Source organism: Orycteropus afer, unplaced genomic scaffold (assembly GCF_000298275.1).
Source record: "Orycteropus afer afer isolate SDZICR_OR568_19922 unplaced genomic scaffold, OryAfe1.0 scaffold00028, whole genome shotgun sequence".
In the NCBI taxonomy this organism is placed as follows: Eukaryota; Metazoa; Chordata; class Mammalia; order Tubulidentata; family Orycteropodidae; genus Orycteropus; species Orycteropus afer.
In genome coordinates, this window is record NW_006921615.1 from 6365706 (window position 1) to 6387177 (window position 21472).

Genomic DNA, 21472 nt, shown 5'->3' on the forward strand with positions numbered 1-21472 from the left:
ATATTACTGGAAAACTTTATGAATAGCCCTGAAACACTGTCTAATATAGTGCCAAAAGATGAGCCCCTCAGGTTGGAAGGCACTCAAAATGCCACTGAAGAAGAGCTGCTTCCTCAAAATGGAGTTGACCTTAATGACATGGATGGGTGAAAGCTTTCAGGACCTCTATTTGCTGATGTGGCACAGTTCAAAATAGGAAAAAACAACTGCAAGCATCCATTCATTATTAGAACATGGAATGTATGAAGTATGAATCTAGGATAATTGGAAGTTGTCAAAAATGAAATGGGATGTATAAAAATTGATATCCTAGGCATTCGTGAACTTAAATGGACTTGTTTGGGCCATTTTGAATCAGACAATCCTATAATCTACTGTGCTGGGAATGACAAATTGAAGAGTAATGTCATGGTATTCATCGTCACAAAAGATGTTTAAGATCTATTCTGAAATACAGTGCTGTCAGTGATAGGATAATATATATGCCCCTACAAGGAAGACCAGTTAATACTACTATTATTCAAATTTATGCAACAACCACGAAAGCCAAAGATGAGGAAATTGAAGATTTTTACCAACTTCTGCAGTCTGAAATTAACCAAACATGCAGTCAAGATGTGTTGATTATCACTGGTAATTGGAATGCAGAAGTTGAAAACAAAGAGGAATCACTGGTAGTTGGAAAATATGGCCTTGGTGATAGAAATTATGCCAGAGATTGCATGATAGAATTTTGCAAGATCAATGACTTATTCATTGCAAATACCTTTTTTTCAACAATATAAACAGTGGACATAACATGGACTTCACGAGATGGAATAAACAGGAATCAGATTGACTACATCTGTGGCAAGAGGCAATGGAGAAGTTCAATATCTGCTGCCAAAACAAGACCAGGAGCTGATTGTGGAACAGACCATCAGGTGCTCATATGCACATTCAAATTGAGGCTGAAGAAAATTTTTTAAAAGTCCACAAGAGCCAAAATATGACTTTGATTACATCTCACCTGAATTTAGAGACCATCTAAAGAACAGATTTGACACATTGAACACCAGTGACCAAAAACCAGACAAATTGTGGGATGACATCAAGAACATCAAACTAAAAACTCACTGCCATGGAATCATATCCGACTCATAGTGACCCTTCCTTGGGTTTCTGAACATCATACACTAAGAAAGCAAAAGTCATTAAAAAGACAGGAAAGGGAAAGAAGACCACAATGGATGTCAGAAGAGACTCTGAAACTTGCTCTTGAACAGAAACTAGCTAATGCAAATGGAAGAAATAACAAGATAAAAGAGCTGAACAGAAGATTTCAAAGAACAGCTTAAGAAGACAAACTCAGTTATTATAATGAAAGATGCAAAGATGTGGAGTTAGAAAACCAAAAGGGAAGCACACACTTGGCATTTCTCAAGCTAAAAGAACTGAAGAAAAAATTAAACCTCGAGTTGCAATATTGAAAGATTCTGTGGGCAAAATATTGAATGATGCAGGAAACATCAAAAGAAGATGGAAGGATTACACAGAGTCACTGAACCAAAATGAATTGGTTGGTGTTCATCCATTTCAGGAGGTGACATAGGATCAAGAACCAATGGTATTGAAGAAAGAAGTTGAAGCTGTGTTGGAGGAATTGGTGAAAAACAAGGCTCCAGGGATTGATGGAATACCCATTGAGATGTTTCAACAAACGGATGGCACACCGGAGGTACTTACTTGTCTATGCCAAGAAATTTGGAAGAAAGCTGCCTGGCCAACTGACTAGAAGAAATCCATAGTTGTATCTATTCCAAAGAAAGGTGACCCCACAGAATGTGGAAATTATTGAACAATATCATTAATAGCACGTGCAAGTAAAATCTTGCTGAAGATAATTCAGAAACTATTCAGCTGTGCATTGAGAGAGAACTTCCAGAAATGTAGGCTGGATTCAGTAGAGGACGTGGAACGAGGGATATCATTGCTGATGTCAGATGGATCTTGGCTGAAAGCAAAGAATACCAGAAAGAGGTTTACTTGTGTTTTATTGACTATGCAAAAAGGATTCAACTGTGGATCATAACAAATTATGGATAACATTGAGAAGAATGGGAATGCCTGAACACTTAATTTTACTCATGAGGAACCTGTACATAGACCAGCAGGCTGTAGTTTGAATAAAACAAGGGAATATTACATGGTTTAAAATCAAGAAGGAAGTGCATCAGGGTTGTATCTGTTCATCATACTCATTCAATCTATATGCTAGTCAAATAATCTGAGAACTATATGAAGAAGAACCCAGCATCAGGATTGGAAGAAGACTCATTAATAACCTGCCATATGCAGATGACATAACCTTGCTTGCTGAAAGTGAAGATGACTTAAAGTACCTACTGATGAAGATTAAAGACTACAGTCTGCAGAGCTGATTATACCTCAATATAAAGAAAATGAAAATCCTCACAACTGGACCAATAAGCAGCATCATGATAAGTAGAGAGAGGATTGAAATTGTCAAAGATTTCATATTACTTGGTTCCACAATCAACACCAATGGAAGTAGCAGTCAAGAAATCAGATGTTGTACTGCACTGAGGAAATATGCTGCAAAAAACCTCTGTCAAGTGCTAAAGTGCAAAGATGTCTCTTTGAAGACTAAGATGCACCTAACCCAAGCCATGGTATTTTCAATAGCCACATATGCATGTGAAAGCTGGACAATGAATAAAGACCAAGGAAGAGTTGATGCTTTTGAGTTGTGGTTTTGGTAAAGAATACTAGAGTACCATGGACTGCCAGAAGAACTAACAGATCTATCCTGGAAGAAGTGCAGCCAGAATGCTCTTTGGAAGCAAGAATGGCCAGACTTCGTCTCACCTACTTTAGTCATATTGTCAGAAGGTACCATTCCCTGGAGAAGGATATCATACTTGGTAAAGTGGAGGGTCAGTGATTAAAGGGGAAGTCCCTCAATGAGATGGATTGACACAGTGGCTGCAACAGTGGGCCCAAGCCTAGCAAAGATTGTGAGGCTGCTGCAGGACCAGGCAGTGTTTCTTTCTGTTGTGGTTGCTATGAGTCAGAGCCTACTTGATGGCATCTAACAACAAACAACATACACCTACCAGCAATGGATAAGAAATCCCTTTATCCCACATTCCACATTTTCACATCTGGTATTATTAAACTTTAGTTTTTGTCAGTATGGTTCAAAATGCAATCTCCACATTGCATTCCTTGATTACTAAAAAGTTTGAACATCATTTCATTTTTATTTACTTATATGAGTTCATATGTTAGTTATATGTGTTGCAAACATCATCTTTTACTTTCCAACCTGCAAAAACTTTATGTATGGTCTTCTTATCACACAAAAGTTTAGATTTGACAATCGTATTTCTTTTCCTTTATACTTTGGGATTTTTGGGTCCATTTCAAGAAATCCTCCATATTCTGATGATATAATGGTATTCTCCTTTTTTTTTTTTTTTTTTTTTGTGATTTGGGTGAAGATTTACAGAGCAAATTCACTTTTTTTTTTTTTTTTCCCCAACAAAGTTTTTATCTTTTATACTCAGGTCTTTAATCCATCTGTAATTTAGTTTTGCCTAAAACATGACGAATGGATTTAATTTAATTGTTTTTCTGTATGGATAGATAGTCATTTTAATACCATTCTTTTTGTTAAACTAATTTGGAATTCCATCTCTGTCATATACTAAACTCTAATTTCACACATGTTTACACTTGGTCTTTTACCTACCTTTGAGCCAATACTACACAGTTTTTTATTACTCTGACATTGTAATAATTCTTAATATCTTATAGGTCATGTCCTTCTTTCTTTTCCCCTTTCTCTTCCTCCCCCTCTAATTCTTTCCTTTTGTTTTTAGTTTCTTTCTTTCCTCCTTAAGTACAACCTTTAGTAATACTTTGGGTAATGACCTGTATAGTGTACTCTTTCAGTCTTCGTTGTTGTGAAATTTTTTAAAATTTCACCCACACTGTTTAATGATGTAAACTTTAACTGGATAATTGATTCTAGATTGAGGATTATTTTCCAGAGCAATTTGAAGATACCCCATTGTCTTATATTTTGTTCTTGTGAGTCTGCAGTCAGCCTATTGTTCCTTTCTAGATAATCTGTCTTTTTGCTCCAGTTGCTTTTAAGATCTTCTATTTGCCTTTAGTGTTCTTCAATTTCATTATTATAAGTCTAGATGTATTTTTATTAATATATTTGGTGGCTATGCTTCTTGAAACTGAAGGTTCATGACTTTCATCAGTTTTGTACATTTTTCACGTACCATCTCTTCAGATTTTGCCTTTCCATCATTCTTTCAATTCTTTCCGTCTGAAGCATCTGTTAGTGTTTATTGGACCTTTTTATTCTATTCTCCATATCTCTTAATTTAGTATACTTACCATATCTTCACCTGTCTGTGCTACATTCCAGGTATTTCTTAAGATCTATCTCCCTTTCTAGTCAGTGATACTAATTTATTGATTAACCTGCTTTTTGAGTTTTTTAATATAAGTTATTCCATTTTTAATTTCTGTAAGTTCTGTTTGGTTCCTTTTTAAATTTTCCTTATTTTCTTAAGAATTTAAATTCTTTGATATCTTTACTTATTTTAAGCATACTTATTTTGCCATTTTATTGCCCTAAGTTAGTGGAGCTCTTATCCTGCTTTTCTTGGGTCTGTTGACTCTTGCTTACGATAGGTTGTTTCCTCATGTCCATCATTATTTCAAATATCAGCTCATCTGTAGTGGGGCCTGTTTTTTGTATTATTTTTCTTTGAGAATCTGTGATGCCCCAGGTTGTGGGAGCATCCCTCCAGAGCAGTTTTTCATTTACTTGTCTAGAGCCTAGGAGTATCAATAGCAATTTTTATATTTCCTTATGGTTTTATACAAGTGTAATGGGGGAGCTCTGGTAGCGTAAGAAGCTCTGGTAGCATAGCACCTAAGGCACTTGACTGCTAATCAGAAGGCTGGTGGTTCAAATCCACCAGCCACTCCTCAGAAGGAAGGTTGGGCAATCTACTTCCGTAGTGATACTGCCTCGGAAACCCAAAGAGGGGTCGCTATGAGTCGGGTCCAACTCCACAGCACATAACAACAACAATGGGGCAGTAGTAGTGTTGGATCTTGTCTAACTTCAGGGAGAATGAGAATCAGCACCAGCATCAACCCAAAGCTGAATCCTATGAGGTGGAAGTCAGACATACTTCAACCCTCCAAACTTTTTACCAGTTCTGACACCAGTTCTCTTCCCCACAGCACTCTTCTATGCTGGGTTTGATAATTTCTTACAGTGGCCACTCAGAACTCACAGACCATACTCATATTATATGGCTCATTAGCAAAGTAGCATGGGATTAGGATTCACTTGGAAGTCACAGGAACAGGATCAATGTCAGGAAGCACACAGGCATGATATGAAAGTCTCCCCCCAAGTGAAGAGTATATCTCTCCCTTCTTTAGTATAGGACAGCTCTCTTCCCTTCCCTCTCCTTCCCTCTCCTCCCCTCCCTCCCTTTCTCTTTTTCTTTTCCTTTCCCTTTCTCTTCTCTCCTCTCTCTCTGCCAGCTATGCAGACTTCCTTGTGACCCCCTCAAGACAGGCCTCTTCTCGCCCCCTTCTCAGGCCTGGCCTCCCCTGCTCCTGCTCTGGCCTGGCTTCTGCCCCTCCTCAGGCAAGTGTTAGAACTGTTTAGCTCTACCAACAAGTGCCCAGAGACATCCACTGCACCACCAAGTCTCTTGCCCAAAGGCCCTCAGCTCCGTTGCTCCATGGGTTGGCAGGCCCCTTTAGCTGCCTTGCTCTACAGGCTAGGAAGCCCACTATGTCATATCTCACAAGTCTTCTGGTTCTGCTGTCACTGCTCCAGTATTATAGCTCTCTCTGTCTCCAGAGTTTAGGGGATTCTCAGCACAGGGACCCTGGGTCAAAGGACATAACTCTGCTCCAGATTCTTCTACTTGGTTGGCAGTGAGGTTGCCCTCATCTTCTGTGGGATGGGTGCTTATATAGGCAAGTGGCTCCATCCTATTAGATGGATTTTGTGTACCCTATTTGCATAATAACTGAATCCCCTGGCTAGTGGTTCCATCTACTTGGATAATAATGGACATTTTCTGCTCACAGGGACTGGCTTCTTCACTGGTCAAAAATAATAAACTTTTCCAAAAGACTAGAACAACTGTAAGAACTCTTCAGGGCTTATCTCTCTCTCTCTCTCTCTCTCTCTGCCAGCTATGTAGATCTCTCAGCCCCCTCTTGGGAAGAACAATCTCACAAGCGGTTTCCTTTTCCTTTTTCAAAGAGCCAAGGCAAAGGCCACATAAAGAAACTCATTTCACCATAAGATCAAAACCAAACCCACTGCCATCAAGTCAATTCTGGTTCACAGAAGTAGAACTACCACATAGAGTTTCCAAGGCTATAAATCTTTACAAAAGTAGACTACCTTATTGTTCTCCCACAGAGCAGCTGGTGGGTTCAAACCGCCAACCTTTTAGTTAGCAGTCTGATGCTTTAACCACAGCACCACCAGACCTCTTTCATTTCATCATAGCAGGTAATATAATTTCCAATTACAAACCTATAAGAGGTGAGGCCAAGCATTTAGAATTCTTGGGGAAACTTTCTTTTCCTCTCTCCAAGGACTGGAAAGCTTGCTTGTTTTAACTCCTTATGTAGGTGGGTGGTCACTCTTTTAGCTGAGGTGAAGCCCTTTCAGAGTATCAGCTTTATGCAGAAGCTTCAGTTCCAGTTCACCACTCATATAGGCCCAGGGTTTCATATTCTCTACCCCTAGGGAGCTCTGGTGGCATAGTGCTTAAGGCAGTTAACTGCAAACCAGAAGGCTGGTGATTCCCTTATAGATGTAAAAACTTGAGCTTCCAAGTTATTGAGACTGCTACATGCTCACCCCACTTCAGGGCAGCCACAGAGTATGTCTTTGGTTCCCATACTGTTCCCTGTGTCTGGAACAATCTCAGCCTTCTTTCCTATTTCTTTATCTAACCTTTTCTTTTCTCTTAGGTTTCAGCTTAGCCATCATTTTATCCAAAAACCTTCTTTAACTACCACTCCCCAAACCAAGAATAGGTTAGATGTGCATCCTGTACTTATTTCTGCAGTGACAGTTTTACTGTGTACTGTTCTTACCTTTTTATTTGCCTTTATTGTCCACTTACTGCAAGCTTTTGGAGAGAAGAGACCATTTTTTCACTAGCACCTGGCATAGTCCTGCCATAGTGCTCAATTAATATTTCTTCAATGAATGAATGAATGTTATCCTGATAATAAAGGTACAATAGGGTGAAGGTTCCAGGTATGGAGTACCTGAGTTTTTATACAGAATCAGAAAACATGATTAACTATAATGCTATTAATAAGAATCAACAAAAATAGGTGAGATCAGCCATATACCTAAGTAGTTAAACTTCAGAAGATCATTTGTGACTGTATATTTTGTGGTGTGTACCTAAGCTTTGTGAATGCACAGAGCCAGCAGTAGGAGAGCAAAGATAAGACTAGTCAGTGCCCACTCAGTATTAGCTGTGGTTGGGGTACATTACCATATAGAGATCTTACATAATCTACAGTGGATTAAGAATCAAGCTTTAGTCCAATCTATATAAAATGCTGTCTTTCAAGGAACTCTTGGTTTCAAGATGGAGAACCACTCATTTCCTTAGGAAAAAAGAGATTTACTATGAGGCTGCTCTAGGGCACACCTACACTTTGCATCCCCTTCTCATGATCCTCCTTGTCTGTCTCTCTTTACTGCTGGCTTCCTCTGCTTATTTTCTGCTCCCTCACAATTTTAGTTTGTATATGGTGTATCATGATTTTTTGACTAAAAAAAGCCATGCCTAATGTGACTAAAGCTCTCTTTCTCAAGACCTATTGTTGCTAAAGCCCTTATTCAGGAGGAGGATGCAAGAGGGCCAAGCTTATCGTTTTATTCAGTCAGTGGCTTGGTTTTCCATAAGGAGCTCTGGTGGTGTTGTGTTAAAGCATTCAGCTGCCAACCAAAAGGTCGGTGGTTCAGTCATCAAAGAAAAATGAGACAGTCTGCTTCTATGAAGAGTTACAGCCTTGGAAACCCTCTGTGGCAGTTCTCCTGTGTCTTATAAGGTTGCTATGAGTCAAAATCTACTCAATCGCAGTGGGTTTGGTTGGGTTTGGTTTATGGCTTGGCTTTTCTTAGGTCAAATGACCATCACTACTCTAGTGAATATGTGGCTTGGAGGGCACTGGTATAAAACATGTCTGTCCCCTTTGGCAGCACGGGCAAGCAAGGGATGGGCAATTTCCTGTAGGACAGTGTGCTGGTATGGTTGACATCCTGAAGCTTGGCATGCCCCACACCACCCAGCTCCCGTTGGTCTATTGCCATGCTCAATCAACAACCATCTGTTATGCGCTTTGTTTCCAATACATTAATCCGAAGAAGTTGTGGCATCATATAGTTCAGATACTAGAAAGACAGCCCCCTCATTAGTCATTAATTAATTGGCAATCTAGTATATTCATCAATCTCTTATGAGTTTAGTTATCATGATCTGGTTTCTCAAGTTTGATCTCCTGGGGTGGTCTGATAAAATCAATTTCTAAACATGCACAGCTGAGAGCCAGTCCCTAGACCAGTAACAATTGCATCAAGATATGCATGTACCATAAAGGCTTGCCTCAACAGCCACCCCTCATTCTACCTCTTTCCCTTTCTCTCAAAGGAACAATCATTGTTATTTGATTAAATTATTAGAATAGAGGTACAGCCTATAATTTATTGATTTTTTACTCTCTCCATGAATTTGGAGAATGAGGTACCATAACATCAAAGAAGATAAATATTCTTATTAAAAAAAAAAAAAATCCACTGCCATCAAGTCAGTTCAGGCTGATAGAACCATATAAAAGCCAGAGCAGAGTCATCGAATCTCAGAGTTGAACATACCTTATGCATTCATCCTACCCACAGCCTAGTTTCCTTTTACAGCTTCTCTGCCATGTGCTTAACTGGCCTGGATCCAGGAGATAGGTGATCTTACAGACACCTCCCTTTATCTGGGAGCCTCTTAATATCTTTCTCCCCTGCTGTCTATCATGCTTCTGTTTTGGTTGTTGCAAGTAACACCAGCATTCACAACTTGAATTTCAAGTGTTTATTATGTTTAGAATTTGGTCATTTTCCTTTTACAGAATCTGTGTGTTCATTTACAACTTCAAATACAAAATTAAAAAATGTATGTGGAAAATAATTCCCATTAGCTGCAACCTTTGGCAAGTTATTTAACCTGGCTATAATTTGTGTGTGTGTGTGTGTGTGTGTGTGTAATTTGGGTGAAAGTTTACAGAGCAAATTCATTTTCCATACAGCAGTTCATACATATTTTGTCTCATGACAATGACTGCAATTCCCCACAATGTAACAGCTGTCTTCCCACCTTCTTCCTACCTGTTCTCTGTGTTCTTCCCTCTCATGCACTCCCGCCCTGCCAAGCTGTCTCCCTGTGCATCCCTGCCCTTCTATTCTCCCATGATTGATCACTCCAAGTAGTATATTTACCTGATGTAAATGTCCACCCCATAGTCCTGTCTGTTGTTCGGCTGGAAGCCACATGAGTAAGTTCAATTCCAGATTGGAAGGAATTAACTAGGGGCCATAGTCTCAGGGATCTCACCAGGCTCTATCAGACCAGCAAACCTGGTCTTTTTTTTTTAATAATTTTGAGTTTTGTTCCACATTGTTTTCCCACTCTCTCTAGGATCTCCTGCACTGATACCCCTCCAAGTGGTTGATGGTGGTAGCTGGGCACCATATAGGTCTTCTGGTCTCATGGTCATATAGCCTGAGGATTACATGGTCTACCAATCCCTTGGACTAATTGTTTACATGTATCTTTGGTTTTCTTCATTCCTCTTTGCTCTGGACAAAGAGAGACCCTTTGTTGCATCTAGGTGGCTGCTTGCAAGCTTTTAAGATCCCAGTTGCTGCTCACCAAAGTAGGATGTGGAACAGTGTTTTTGCATAGTATGTTCTACCAGTTGAGCTTGATGTCCTCTGTGACCATGGTCAACCTGGCTGTACTTTGATTTTGTCATCTATAATATAGGGTCACACTACCCCATTGGGTTATTGTGATGATTAAATGAGATGTATATAAAGTGCATATTAGTATATGGAAAATTTCAAATAGTAACTAAGAAAGTAAACAGAAAAAGAGGGAGAAGTAAGAAGAATACTGCTTGTTTTATATCCACTGAGATGTGAAGAAATAGAAGACATGTCTACAGGGAAACTCTAGTCTCCTTCTTCCCTACATGGACAAGAGGAGATGTAGGCAGTCAGTGAGCATGACCAAGAAGCTGCTTCCTAAGATTTCCTTTCCTCCTGTAGATCCCCGGCTGGCTGACGAGTAGTCCCCAGTTGGGTTCATCTGCTTATCATGTGGGATCCTACTGTGGAATTCTCTTTCTGACCACTGTCCTTAGGTCCTCATACTTCTAGGAGTTTGGCAGATCTAATGAGGACATAAAGGAGGCCTGGTGGCACAAGTGATTAAGTGCTCAACTGAAAGGTCAGGGGTTCAAACCCACTAGCCTCTTGATTGTAGAAAGATGAGGCAGTCTGCTTCTGTGAAGATTACAGCTTAGGAAACCCTACAGAGCAGTTCTACTCTGTCCTATAGCATTGTAAAGAGTTAGAATTGACTCAGTGGCAGTAGATTTTGCTTTATGGTAAGGAGGACCTGCCTTCAGTTCTGTGTGACATAAACCTTGATTTTTACTTGTTTCTGTTTGACTAGAAGTTAAAATTTAATCATCAAATCAGAAGTTAGGCTGTTACTGCTGGCTAAAGTTTTATCCTAGTTAGATGATTTTAGAGTGAAATTAAACCTATTGCTTTGTGAAGGAGCTCTGGTAGCGTAGTACCTAAGGCATCTTGACTGCTACCCAGAAGGCTGGCAGTTCAAACCCACCAGCCACTCCTTGGAAGGAAGGTTGGGCAATCTTCTTCCATAGTGATACTGCCTCAGAAACCCAAGGGAGGTTTGCTGTGAGTCAGGTCCGACTCCATGGCACATAACAACAACGACATTGCTTCTTAAAGTATACATGTGATACAATTACTGCCATTAAAAAATCCATACAATATTCTGCTTTTCACAGAACAGATAGCCAGAAAAATCCAAATTAAAAGTCCTTTAGGAACTGTTGAGTAAATAGATATCTGTTTGGGGAACATGGCCAATCCGCTCTGCTCTCAGCATGTCACATCAGCACGTCAGGCACACTATACACCACCATGTTCATTGATGATTATATTAAATACTGCATTCCTAGTGAAGAATCTGCTCAGCCACCACAAGCTTATTCATTATTTACATACAATTAAAGGCCATGGTTCAAATGAAGGCAAGCATCTGGGAAAAGTCATTATTCATGTACAGATCAAATTGAACATTTGTCATTTCCCTAGTGTTTTAACATACTCTTTGTGCCTTAACCCATTGCCATGGAGTCGATTCCAACTCATAGCAACCCTATAGGATTAAGTAGAACTACCCCTTGGGGTTTTCAAAGCTGTAAATCTTTACAGAAGCAGACTGCAACATCTTTTCCAGACAGAACTGCTATTGCCTTCAAACCACCGGCCTTTCGTTTAACAGTTGAGCACTTTAGCCACTGTGCAACCAGGGCCCCTTCTTTAGGATCTCAAATTACATTAATCAGGGTAAATGCTTTAACTTTCATTTCGTGTAATTGTTGGCCTTATTCCACTTGTTCAGATTATTTGGACTCATTTAAAATTAGCCTTCACTTCTTAATATATTAAAATAGAAAAGGAGGGAAATTTCTTTTTAGGACATCTAAGGATGAATGCAAATTGTTCTTCTATGATTCTTAATGACCCACTATTAACATAGTGGGAACCCAGTGCATTAATGCAATGCCTCTTTTCACATCATTACTCCTAATGGAACTGTTACCAGGATAATAGCTTGACCTTTAGCTATAGACTCAGATAGCAAAAATATATTCTGCTTACTCAATACCTCTATTCACATAGCATATTGAGTGTTTTCAGATCAATACAATGACAATCTTTTGGCCTTGTTCTAAGGCCTCATCTGCACTTGTAATAGAATAGGATTTTGTCTTTAGTAGGTAAATTATAGCTACAACTCTCTTTTAAGTTTGAACGTAATCCGTGAAGTAGGATGACAGTAATGTGCCCAGTGGAAATGTTTGTTTATGTAGGTATTTTTCAAGCCTATTGCTATGCCTTCAGAGGTCTCAGACACAGACCCAGAAGACAGAGATTTTCCTGACTTCTTTCTACTGAAACCATATACATTTTACCTGAAAAGAGCAAAAAAATAAAATAATAAAATAACAACCAGAAATAGCCATCCTTTTAGTGAGTGACAGAATCTAGAGCTCAAGGTTAGATTAAAAAAATCTGATCTGAAGTCCCCCATGGAGTGGGAGAATGCATTCCACAAATTTCTCTTCAGGTCTCCTAAACTTAGTAATTGACACACATGGTTACTGAGAGTCATTTTGATGTCGGCACAATCCAAATCTACTTCTTTAATTTGGAGCCACTAATTTCTAATGTGTAGTAATTTGGACACAGACATTTCACAGTCTAAGAGGGGTTGCTATGGAAATTGTGTGAACAATATTGCAAAGGGGGGAGATGTTTACCTGATAAGACAAGTGGATTCAATCATTTTATAGTACATATTTTTACATAAACTAACAGAGTAAGGTGTTAAATACAAATATTTTTGTATATTCATTAAAACAGGACTTCAAGAATCTTTTGGAGTTTCTCCGATTAGTAAATATTATTGTCGGCATTTAACTGTAATAAAAACTCATTCCTTTAAATATATTCTGTTAATTAAGTCTCGCTTCTAATTCAGATAGCTCTCCCCTCTCCTCCCAAGTAGTCTAAATTTGTAAGCTATTATATTTGCTTTCATTGGAAACACACTTGGAAAACATGTTTATTCATCAGATGTTTATTGAGTTCTTATTCAATATAAGGCACTGTAGCAGGTCCTTTGTGGGAAACAAAATACATGAAGACCCCGGAAGTTATTTTTAATATGGTACAGGTGACTTAAAAGTCCACCTATTCCCAGGAGTACTATTTCCTCTGCATCTCTCAGAAGTGGTGATTGCTTAACCTCTCCCATGCCCCCATATAATATGTTGGGCACCTTCGTTATATTTTCCCTGAGCCTTAATTCTGCTTCCTAATCATCACTCCTCTTCTACTCAGGTAGAGATAGATGGGACCTTTCCATTAAGGCTCTTATCATAGGTCTTACCACTTTCTCTCTGCCTCCCCACTCTTCACCACATCGCCAATGATTTGGCTTCTGCATTACAGTCTTCTTGCTCCCAGGTCCTGCTATCAACTTGAATGAACTCACTCTCCATATAAAGGATTCATCTGACTCTGTAGCCACATAGTTTCTAGGCCTCATCTGCAGTGACTTTCACCTCTGTTCAATTTCAGCTCCACACCAGTGACCACACCTTAGCATTCTCATAAAGAACTGCTCTGCTGATGATACTTTATCATTCACTATCTTAGTGGAATTATTCTTCTAGCTCTTTACTGTCCTTACTCCCATGACACCTGCTTGCAATCCCACGGATATGTCCATTCTTCGGTCCCTGCAGATTTCTCCAAGTTTTTGAGTTTCTGGCTTCTTTCCCAGATTTTCGTATGGGAGGGAAGTTGAGGTATTTCATTCCTGGTAGCATCTTCACTAACTTTTCAAGCACTTTATACTGCTATCCTTCCATCAAACCTGTCTGGTAAAATCCTAGCCCTAGACTAACCCTACCATCCAACATCTCCCCCTAAATTGAAACTTCAAGGTACTGTGGAAGAGAGCAACCAACCCATATAAATCGTTGCTACTATGAGCATGTAGCCCTCTCTGCTTCTTGGGAATCCTTCTACTTGCTTTTAGTCTGCTGCGTTTCTGTTCTCAGAGACAATTCTAAACATTTAACATATTCTTTACACTCCTTTCACCAATCCTTTCTCTCATTTCAAGTACTTTCCTTCACCTCCCAGTTCATTGAGGTCTCAGGAGTGAGTACTCTATTTCTAAATCTACCCCCAATCTTACCTTCTCTTCCATTTCAGAAGATGATGTATGGCTCCTCCTGTTGGAGGGCAGCTCTTCCATTTATATTCCAGATCCCTTCACCTTAGTTGTTGTTGTTGTTGTTATTTGCCGTCGAGTCGGCCCCGACTCATAGCGACCCCTCCTTGGGTTTCTGAGGCAGTATCACTACGGAAGTAGGATTGCCCAACCTTCCTTCCGAGGAGTGGCTGTTGGGTTTGAACCACCAGCCTTCTGGTTAGCAGTCAAGTGCCTTAGGCACTTCACCTTAGAAGTCTGTCAATTCTTGTTCCTTTGATTATGTCCTTTTTCCCTACATCGTGTACTCACGAGCAATAATACTGGCTGCTTACCCCAGCCTACAAACCGTTCTTTAGTCTCCCTGTTCCTCAGCCCTCTTCCCCTTTCTAACTACTTTCATCTTCCTCCCTTTCCCCACTGAGCCAGGCTTCTTGAGAGTGTCATCTGTGGTCACTCCATCCACTACATAGCTGACCTTCAGTGGACACTTTCAAAACCCTCTTTCCTGACCCTCTCTTCTGCATTTTAAAAAGCTGATCCCTTCTCCTTATCAGAATCAGTGTTGTTATTGTTGTTGTTATGTGCTGTCGAGTCGGACCCAACTCATAGCGACCCCCTCCTTGGGTTTCCGAGGCAGTATCACTACAGAAGTAGATTGCCCCAACTTCCTTCCGAGGAGTGGCTGGTGGGTTCAAACCACCAACCTTCTGGTTAGCAGTCAAGTGCCTTAGGCATTATGCTACCAGAGCTCCCATCAGAATCAGTAGTCAACTTTTATTAAAACCCCTCTTTCTTGGTTCTTCTCACTCTCTAGCCAGTCAGTCTTGGACTCCTTCATGGACTTCTTCACCATAGTCTCCTTTCAAACAAGAGTGTTCCATAGTTCTGTGCTTGGCTCAGTGCTCGTTTCACTCTATATTTTCTCTCTTGGCAACGTTTTTCCTGTCATTGTTTTAACTCCTGTAATGTATGTTGGTGCTTCTGAAACCACCATCTTCAGTCTTGACCTTTTCCCTGAGCTATAGGCCCCTGTATGTAAATATCTGTTAGCTGTCTCCACTTAAATATGCCACAAACATCTCAAACACAGCGTGTTCTAAGCCAAACTTAATACATACCATCTTTCGCCTCAAACCTTCCTTTCTTCTATTCCTATATCATATGATTCACCAAGAAATGCCAGTTCTATGCCTTAGATATTGTTCAGATACTGACGTAACTTCCTAAAAGAGATCCCCCTGATTCCACTCTTGCCTGCCTCGGTCTATCCTCTCCATCACTGCTAAGTATCTCTTCTTGCACATTTAGATTATTTGCATTTGTTTCATATTAGAGGTAATGTATATGGCTTTCTTCTTCTTTCATATTATTTCCTTAGGATAAATTTCTGGGTGTAACATTATTAGGTTCAAGAGTATAATGATTTTATGGCTCTCCCTATGTGTTATTATCTTACTACCCAAAAGGGTTTTGCCAGTTTATGCTAACAGTAATGTTTGAGTGTGACAGGTCCCCACAATTTTACAGTACTATGTCAGTAGTCTGGTGGCATAGTGCCTAAGGCATTCAACTTCTAACCAGAAGGCTGGTGGTTCAAACCCACCATCCACTCCTTGGAAGGAAGATTGGACAATCTACTTTCACAGAGATACTGCCTCAGAAACCCAAGGCAGGGTCGCTATGAGTCAGAATTGACTCAGCAGCAGTGAGTTGGGTTTTTTTTTTTTTTTTTTTTGTCAGAAAAATTGTTTTTATTAGAAAAACAGTTGAACGTTTTTCTGATTTAGTGGGTATAAAACGTTTTGCAGTTTTTTCATTTACATATTAAGCTGAACATTTGTCCTGATTTTTTTTTTCCTTTATCCACAGGGGCTTTTGAAGTTGCTCTTTTACTTGAATGAGCTCTTTATATGGGGTAGATATTAAACCTTTTCTGCCATATTTAGTGCAAATGGCTTTTCTCATTTTAATAAGATGTCTGTTTTTCATTCAATAGAAATTTTATATTTTTATATACTTGAATCTGTCAATATTTTGCTTTTTTATTTCTTTTAAAAAGAAACCTTTTAAAACATTAAAATTACCAATATTTTAAATACCAAGAAAGCAGTGTGATAGGACTGTATACTAGGTCTTGACCTTATGGAGAGTAAGTTGAAAAGACTGCATTTAAAAGTGCTTAGGGATGGAGTGTGAAGCAGAAATGTCAACAACAGCGCCTTTATGTGCGGTCACACACTGTGAGCGGCTTTAATAAGATAATTGTCTTGCCTCCTTTTGCCATATCATATGATTCTCCAGAGTTTCTTTCGTGCTTAATAGGGTAACTCTTTTCTAGGAGCTGGTACAAGGTGCAAGAGGTTGACTCAAAGTAGAATTGGAACTTTCATTAATCTGACATCAATGGTTCTTTTGGGAAAACAAAAAAAAGGAGCATTTTAAAAACTATGAAATAAAGCATAACTGTATTATTTATTTTGAGGGCTGATTGAGTTAGTAGGAATCACCATGGGAACATCATCTTTTTCAGTAATTTTGCCTTAGAAATTGAATTAATAACAAAAAGGTGAAATCTTTTCATATACTTGCTGAACTTGGTCATGAGACCTTTAGACCCAGAGGTTATGGGAGCATTTTCTTTTCTGCCTGTAAGACCTATCCATGGATGTGGAGCAGTAAGAACTTTTCCATATGAGTTACTTAATACTTAGAGCCAGTTTCATTCTGAAGCACAACCTACTGTAGCCAGGCTCATGCTGATCTCCATCTTTGCCAAAGGAATGTGATATGTTGTTGTTGTTGTTGTTGTTGTTTTGTGCCGTTGAGTCGGCCCCGACTCATAGCGACCCCTCCTTGGGTTTCCGAGGCAGTATCACTACGGAAGTAGGATTGCCCAACCTTCCTTCGGAGGAGTGGCTGGTGGGTTTGAACCGCCAGCCGTCTGGTTAGCAGGCAAGTGTCTTATCCACTATGCTACCAGAGGAATGTGATACAGATATTGATAATATCTACTGCAGAACTGAAGTCTTTCAGAAATACCTCTTTTTTTTCTTCTTGGGATATATACCTATTTTAGATCTCCATATTTTATTTGCTAAAGTATTTAACAGTATTTCACGTTTTCTTTCAGTCTTCACAGAAAAATACTGCACTGCTAACCATGTGGACAAACTTCCTGGCCCAAGAGACTGGGTACAGATTCTACAGGATCAAATTAAACTGGCCAGAAGAAGGTTAAAAAGAGGCTCAGGTATGAATAGGCTGCAGTAATTGCAGAAGTAATTGCAGAAGCACATTATTGAACACTTAGATTTTGGAAAGAATACTACTTTGCTGTAGGGTATTTCAGTATCTTTTGTCTTTTAAAGGAAAAGTTATACATAATGTGCTATGATTTTATATTTTAAAGTCTTATTCAGATAAATTTTGAAATTCTTAAGATTGATTAAAGAGTAAAAATGATAGAAGACCATTTGTTTTTAACAGTGCAAACAAAAATTATTGCTAATCTCATTTGTGGTTTAATGTGTCTTATGTATGAAACTGGGTCTGTCTTTTATAGTTTGCTTCTTCTGTTTGCCTGTTAATTCTTGTTTATTTTGATCTGCATGACTTTATAAAAGTACTCGTTGCTTAAGGTGTACCATATGTTTCTAAACATCGTATTAGAAACACCACATGAAACAGACAGGAAGAGATTTTAAGTCAAATATACATTTTTTTTAAATTTGGAATTGGAGTTTCTGGAATTATTTTCCAGGAAAAAATGACCATCAAGCAATCAACACCAGGTGAATTGTGAGTATTATATCTGACAGTTTGAAGTCAGTCCCTACAAAGGGACAATGGGCCAATTTACCAGTAAAGAATCACTTAGAGGTCAGTTTTCTTCCATCATGTAAGAATAATTGTCTGCAGAAAGCCACAGACCTCTTGATATTGTTTAAAATTAAAATCCCGATCAAACATGAGAACACCTAGTCTGATAAAAAAGCCTTCTGTGCCTTGAGTGTGAGACACTATTTGGGAGATGTACTCTAGGTGCTGAAATGTTATCCATGTTAGAATGTTATGGAGGTTTGTTGGAATAGTAGTTCAAAGCACATGAGACTATATCTCTAAATATCTCTAAACAGATCCTTTTTATGGGGTATCTCAAAATATGTAGTGATATATTCTTCTACCAAACCTATGGAGGAGAAAAGCTAAGGGTCCTGGGAACTCTTTGGAAGACCCCTCCCTGGCACATGCTGGTAATACCTTTGACTAGACAAGATATAAGGAATCAAGGAGCCAAGTGGTTTTTCATTGTGAAGGCTTATAGCTCTTTATTATAAAAGTAACATTGGGATTCTAAAATATTCAGCCCTAGATTATTTCTTTAACTTTATTACAGATATTCCCTCCCCATTCTCTACTTTTTTTTTTAACCTTTTACACTTAACTAATGTTCTTTACGGGAGCTCTGGTAGCATAGTGGCTAAAGGCACTTGACTGCTAACCAGAAGGCTGGCGGTTCAAACCCACCAGCCACTCCTCGGAAGAAGATGGGGTAATCTACTTCTGTAGTGATACTGCCTCGGAAACCCAAGGAGGGGTTGCTATGAGTTGGGTCCGACTCGACAGCACATAACAACAACAACAATGTTCTTTTTATTTTAAAAAAATGTAGATTATTAATATCTTTAATTGGAAAAAAATTGTTTTCTTGCATTAGTATGACATAGTAGAATTGGAAGACCTTGTTTTTGAGTCTCACCTCGCTGTTTGTGAACTCCCTCTGGATCTGAGATAAATCACTCAATCTCTCTGATCTTCAGTTTCCTTATCATTAAGTGTGCATCACACTAAAACTAGCCTCAGAGTTATGAGTGTGCTGCTTTATGAATTAAACTAGTATATCCCCTATGAAAATGTTCTATACTCATATGTGGCCATGTTTGAAAGCTATGGAGATCATTTAGGTAAACATGCTACCCTTGTGCCTCTCTTGTATCCTGAGTCAGGAACCAAATGTCCTGCTTTGCCTGGGCAATCCTGCTTCCCTCTTGTCAGATGGAATTATTAACAGTACCCTTTTCACTCTCAGAGGTTTTCAGGTTTGCATGATAAATTGTACAGTCATCTTCACCCTGTTTCTCTTCGTTTTCACTGCCTTCTTTTTCCTAATCTACAAATAATATCAGACATAGTATAGTGGAAAGACTAGATCTGAATTCAAATCTCTGATCTGCCATTTACAAATTCTTGTGACCTTGAACAAATTATTCACCATCTCTAAGCTCAGTTTCTCCATTTATATACTGGGTCTAATAGCTATCTCAGGAGCTCTGGTAGCATAGTGCCTAAGGCACTTGACTGCTAACTAGAAGGCTGGTGGTTCAAACCCACCAGCTGCTCCTCGGAAGGAAGGTTAGGCAATCTACTTCCGTAGTGATACTGCCTTGGAAACCCAAGGAGGGGTCGCTATGAGTTGGGTCTGACTCGACGGCACATAACAACAACAACAATAGCTACATCACTGAATTGTGTTGAGAGTTAAAATTATATCATGTAAACACTGCTGCTTATACAGTACTGGCACGTAAAATGCTAGTAAATGCTCATGACCTTATCCTCCTTCTGCTTGCCATCCAAAAAACCAAAAACAAAACAATTCCCTATCCCTGTCATTTCTTAAAATCACTACCATCTCTTTCTCCTAGCACTGTTGGTCACATGTTTTTATTCCAAAAGGGTTTATGTTCCCTGAGCCTCTTTCCCCATCAGCAGTTCACTTTTCAATCCATTGCATTTTGCCCTGTGACCTCACTCCTCTAATGAGAACTCTTACTGTCTTCACTTACTGATAGTCAGATTCTGTTGTCTATTTATATTAATGCTTGACCTCTGTGTTAAATTCTACACTGTCAAATTTCATTCTTCTTGATACTTTCTTCCCTTGACTTCTGTGATTTTCTTTTCTTTTTTTTCACCTCCATATTCTGTGGTAATGCCTTTGATCTCCTTCACTGCCTCTTTCTCTTCTAGCTAGCCCTTAAACTTAGCCCACGTTCCCATTCTTGGCACTGTTCTCATTCTAAGTCCTTACTCATCATTTGAACTGAACTAAGAGACACTGATAGCTACCCAGTGTGTAGCTGCAAATCTGGCTCTATACTGGAGCCCTAGACTTCATTCACTATCCCCCTGTGATTATCTTCTTAAGACACAATTTGATCATACCATACCATTCCACAGATTAAATACTTCTACTAGCTTCCTGTTGTCCCTATAATAAAATCTCTTTCTCACACCATCCTCCATGCTACAAGTCATGCAGGATCCTTCATAGTCTAGCCCCACCCTCCTTATCAGCCTTCTCTCTTGCCATAGGCTTCACACTCCCTTCAGCCACATCAGCCCTCTCCCTGTTCCTGACAAATGCTGGTCTCTCACACTCTGATGCTTTTCTTCAGTCTGGAAATCTTCTGCCTCCTTTAATAAACCATCTCAGAGGTTACTTTCTTCTGGACCCTTCATAGCTGGCCCAAGTACTTTTGTCTTCTGCCACCACAATACTTAAAACCTATTTCTTCAACTGGACCGTGTGAGATCCTCAAGAGCAGGGACTACATCTGAGTCATGTTTCTATCCAGGTGTCAATATCTGTGTCTGCCACAAGGTAGAGATACTCAGGAGAAACTTATTGAACTAATGAATCAATCAAGAATCCAAGAAAGGAAGAGACTATAGTCTACAACAAAGTCACGTGAAGTCCTGGAGAATATTCCATCAGTCCTTCACTGGGGTTCAAGCACTTATTCTGTCCCTTCCAGAACCTATGGGTGGCAGATTTGACAGTGACTACTCTGTTCAGTCTCGGAAGGAAGGTTGGACAATCCTACTTCCGTAGTGATACTGCCTCGGAAACCCAAGGAGGGGTCGCTATGAGTCAGGGCCAACTCGACGGCAAACAACAAGAACAACTCTGTTCAGTGTCCATGTGCTCTGTCCTTAGGAGCAAAGTTCTTAGGACCCAAGGTACACCTTGTGGCCTCTCCCATGGTTGTCCCATGGTACCGTTTCATGCTCCTTCTCATGCCCTTTCATTTTCTTCTTTGCTCCCTAACTTCTTAGTTCTGTTACCCTTCCAATTTCCTCTCTTCTCCCATCCTTCTCCAAAGATGATGTCAATGAGGGAGGCGGGGCAAGATGGCGGACTAGGCAGAAGGATTGCACAGACCCTCTTCAACAAAGAAAAGGGAAACCAATTAACACAGACACAGAAGATAATCTTG

General features: G+C 39.5%; 1 protein-coding gene across 1 annotated transcript in view; it reads left to right on the forward strand.

The window, feature by feature from the left end:
• Nucleotides 1-21472, forward strand: part of BEND7 (BEN domain containing 7) — a 122420-nt gene that overhangs the window by 78870 nt on the left and 22078 nt on the right. The window contains exon 7 of the mRNA XM_042780227.1: nucleotides 17323-17442. Coding sequence (XP_042636161.1) covers nucleotides 17323-17442 — 120 coding nt within the window. The remainder of the gene's footprint in view (nucleotides 1-17322; nucleotides 17443-21472) is intronic.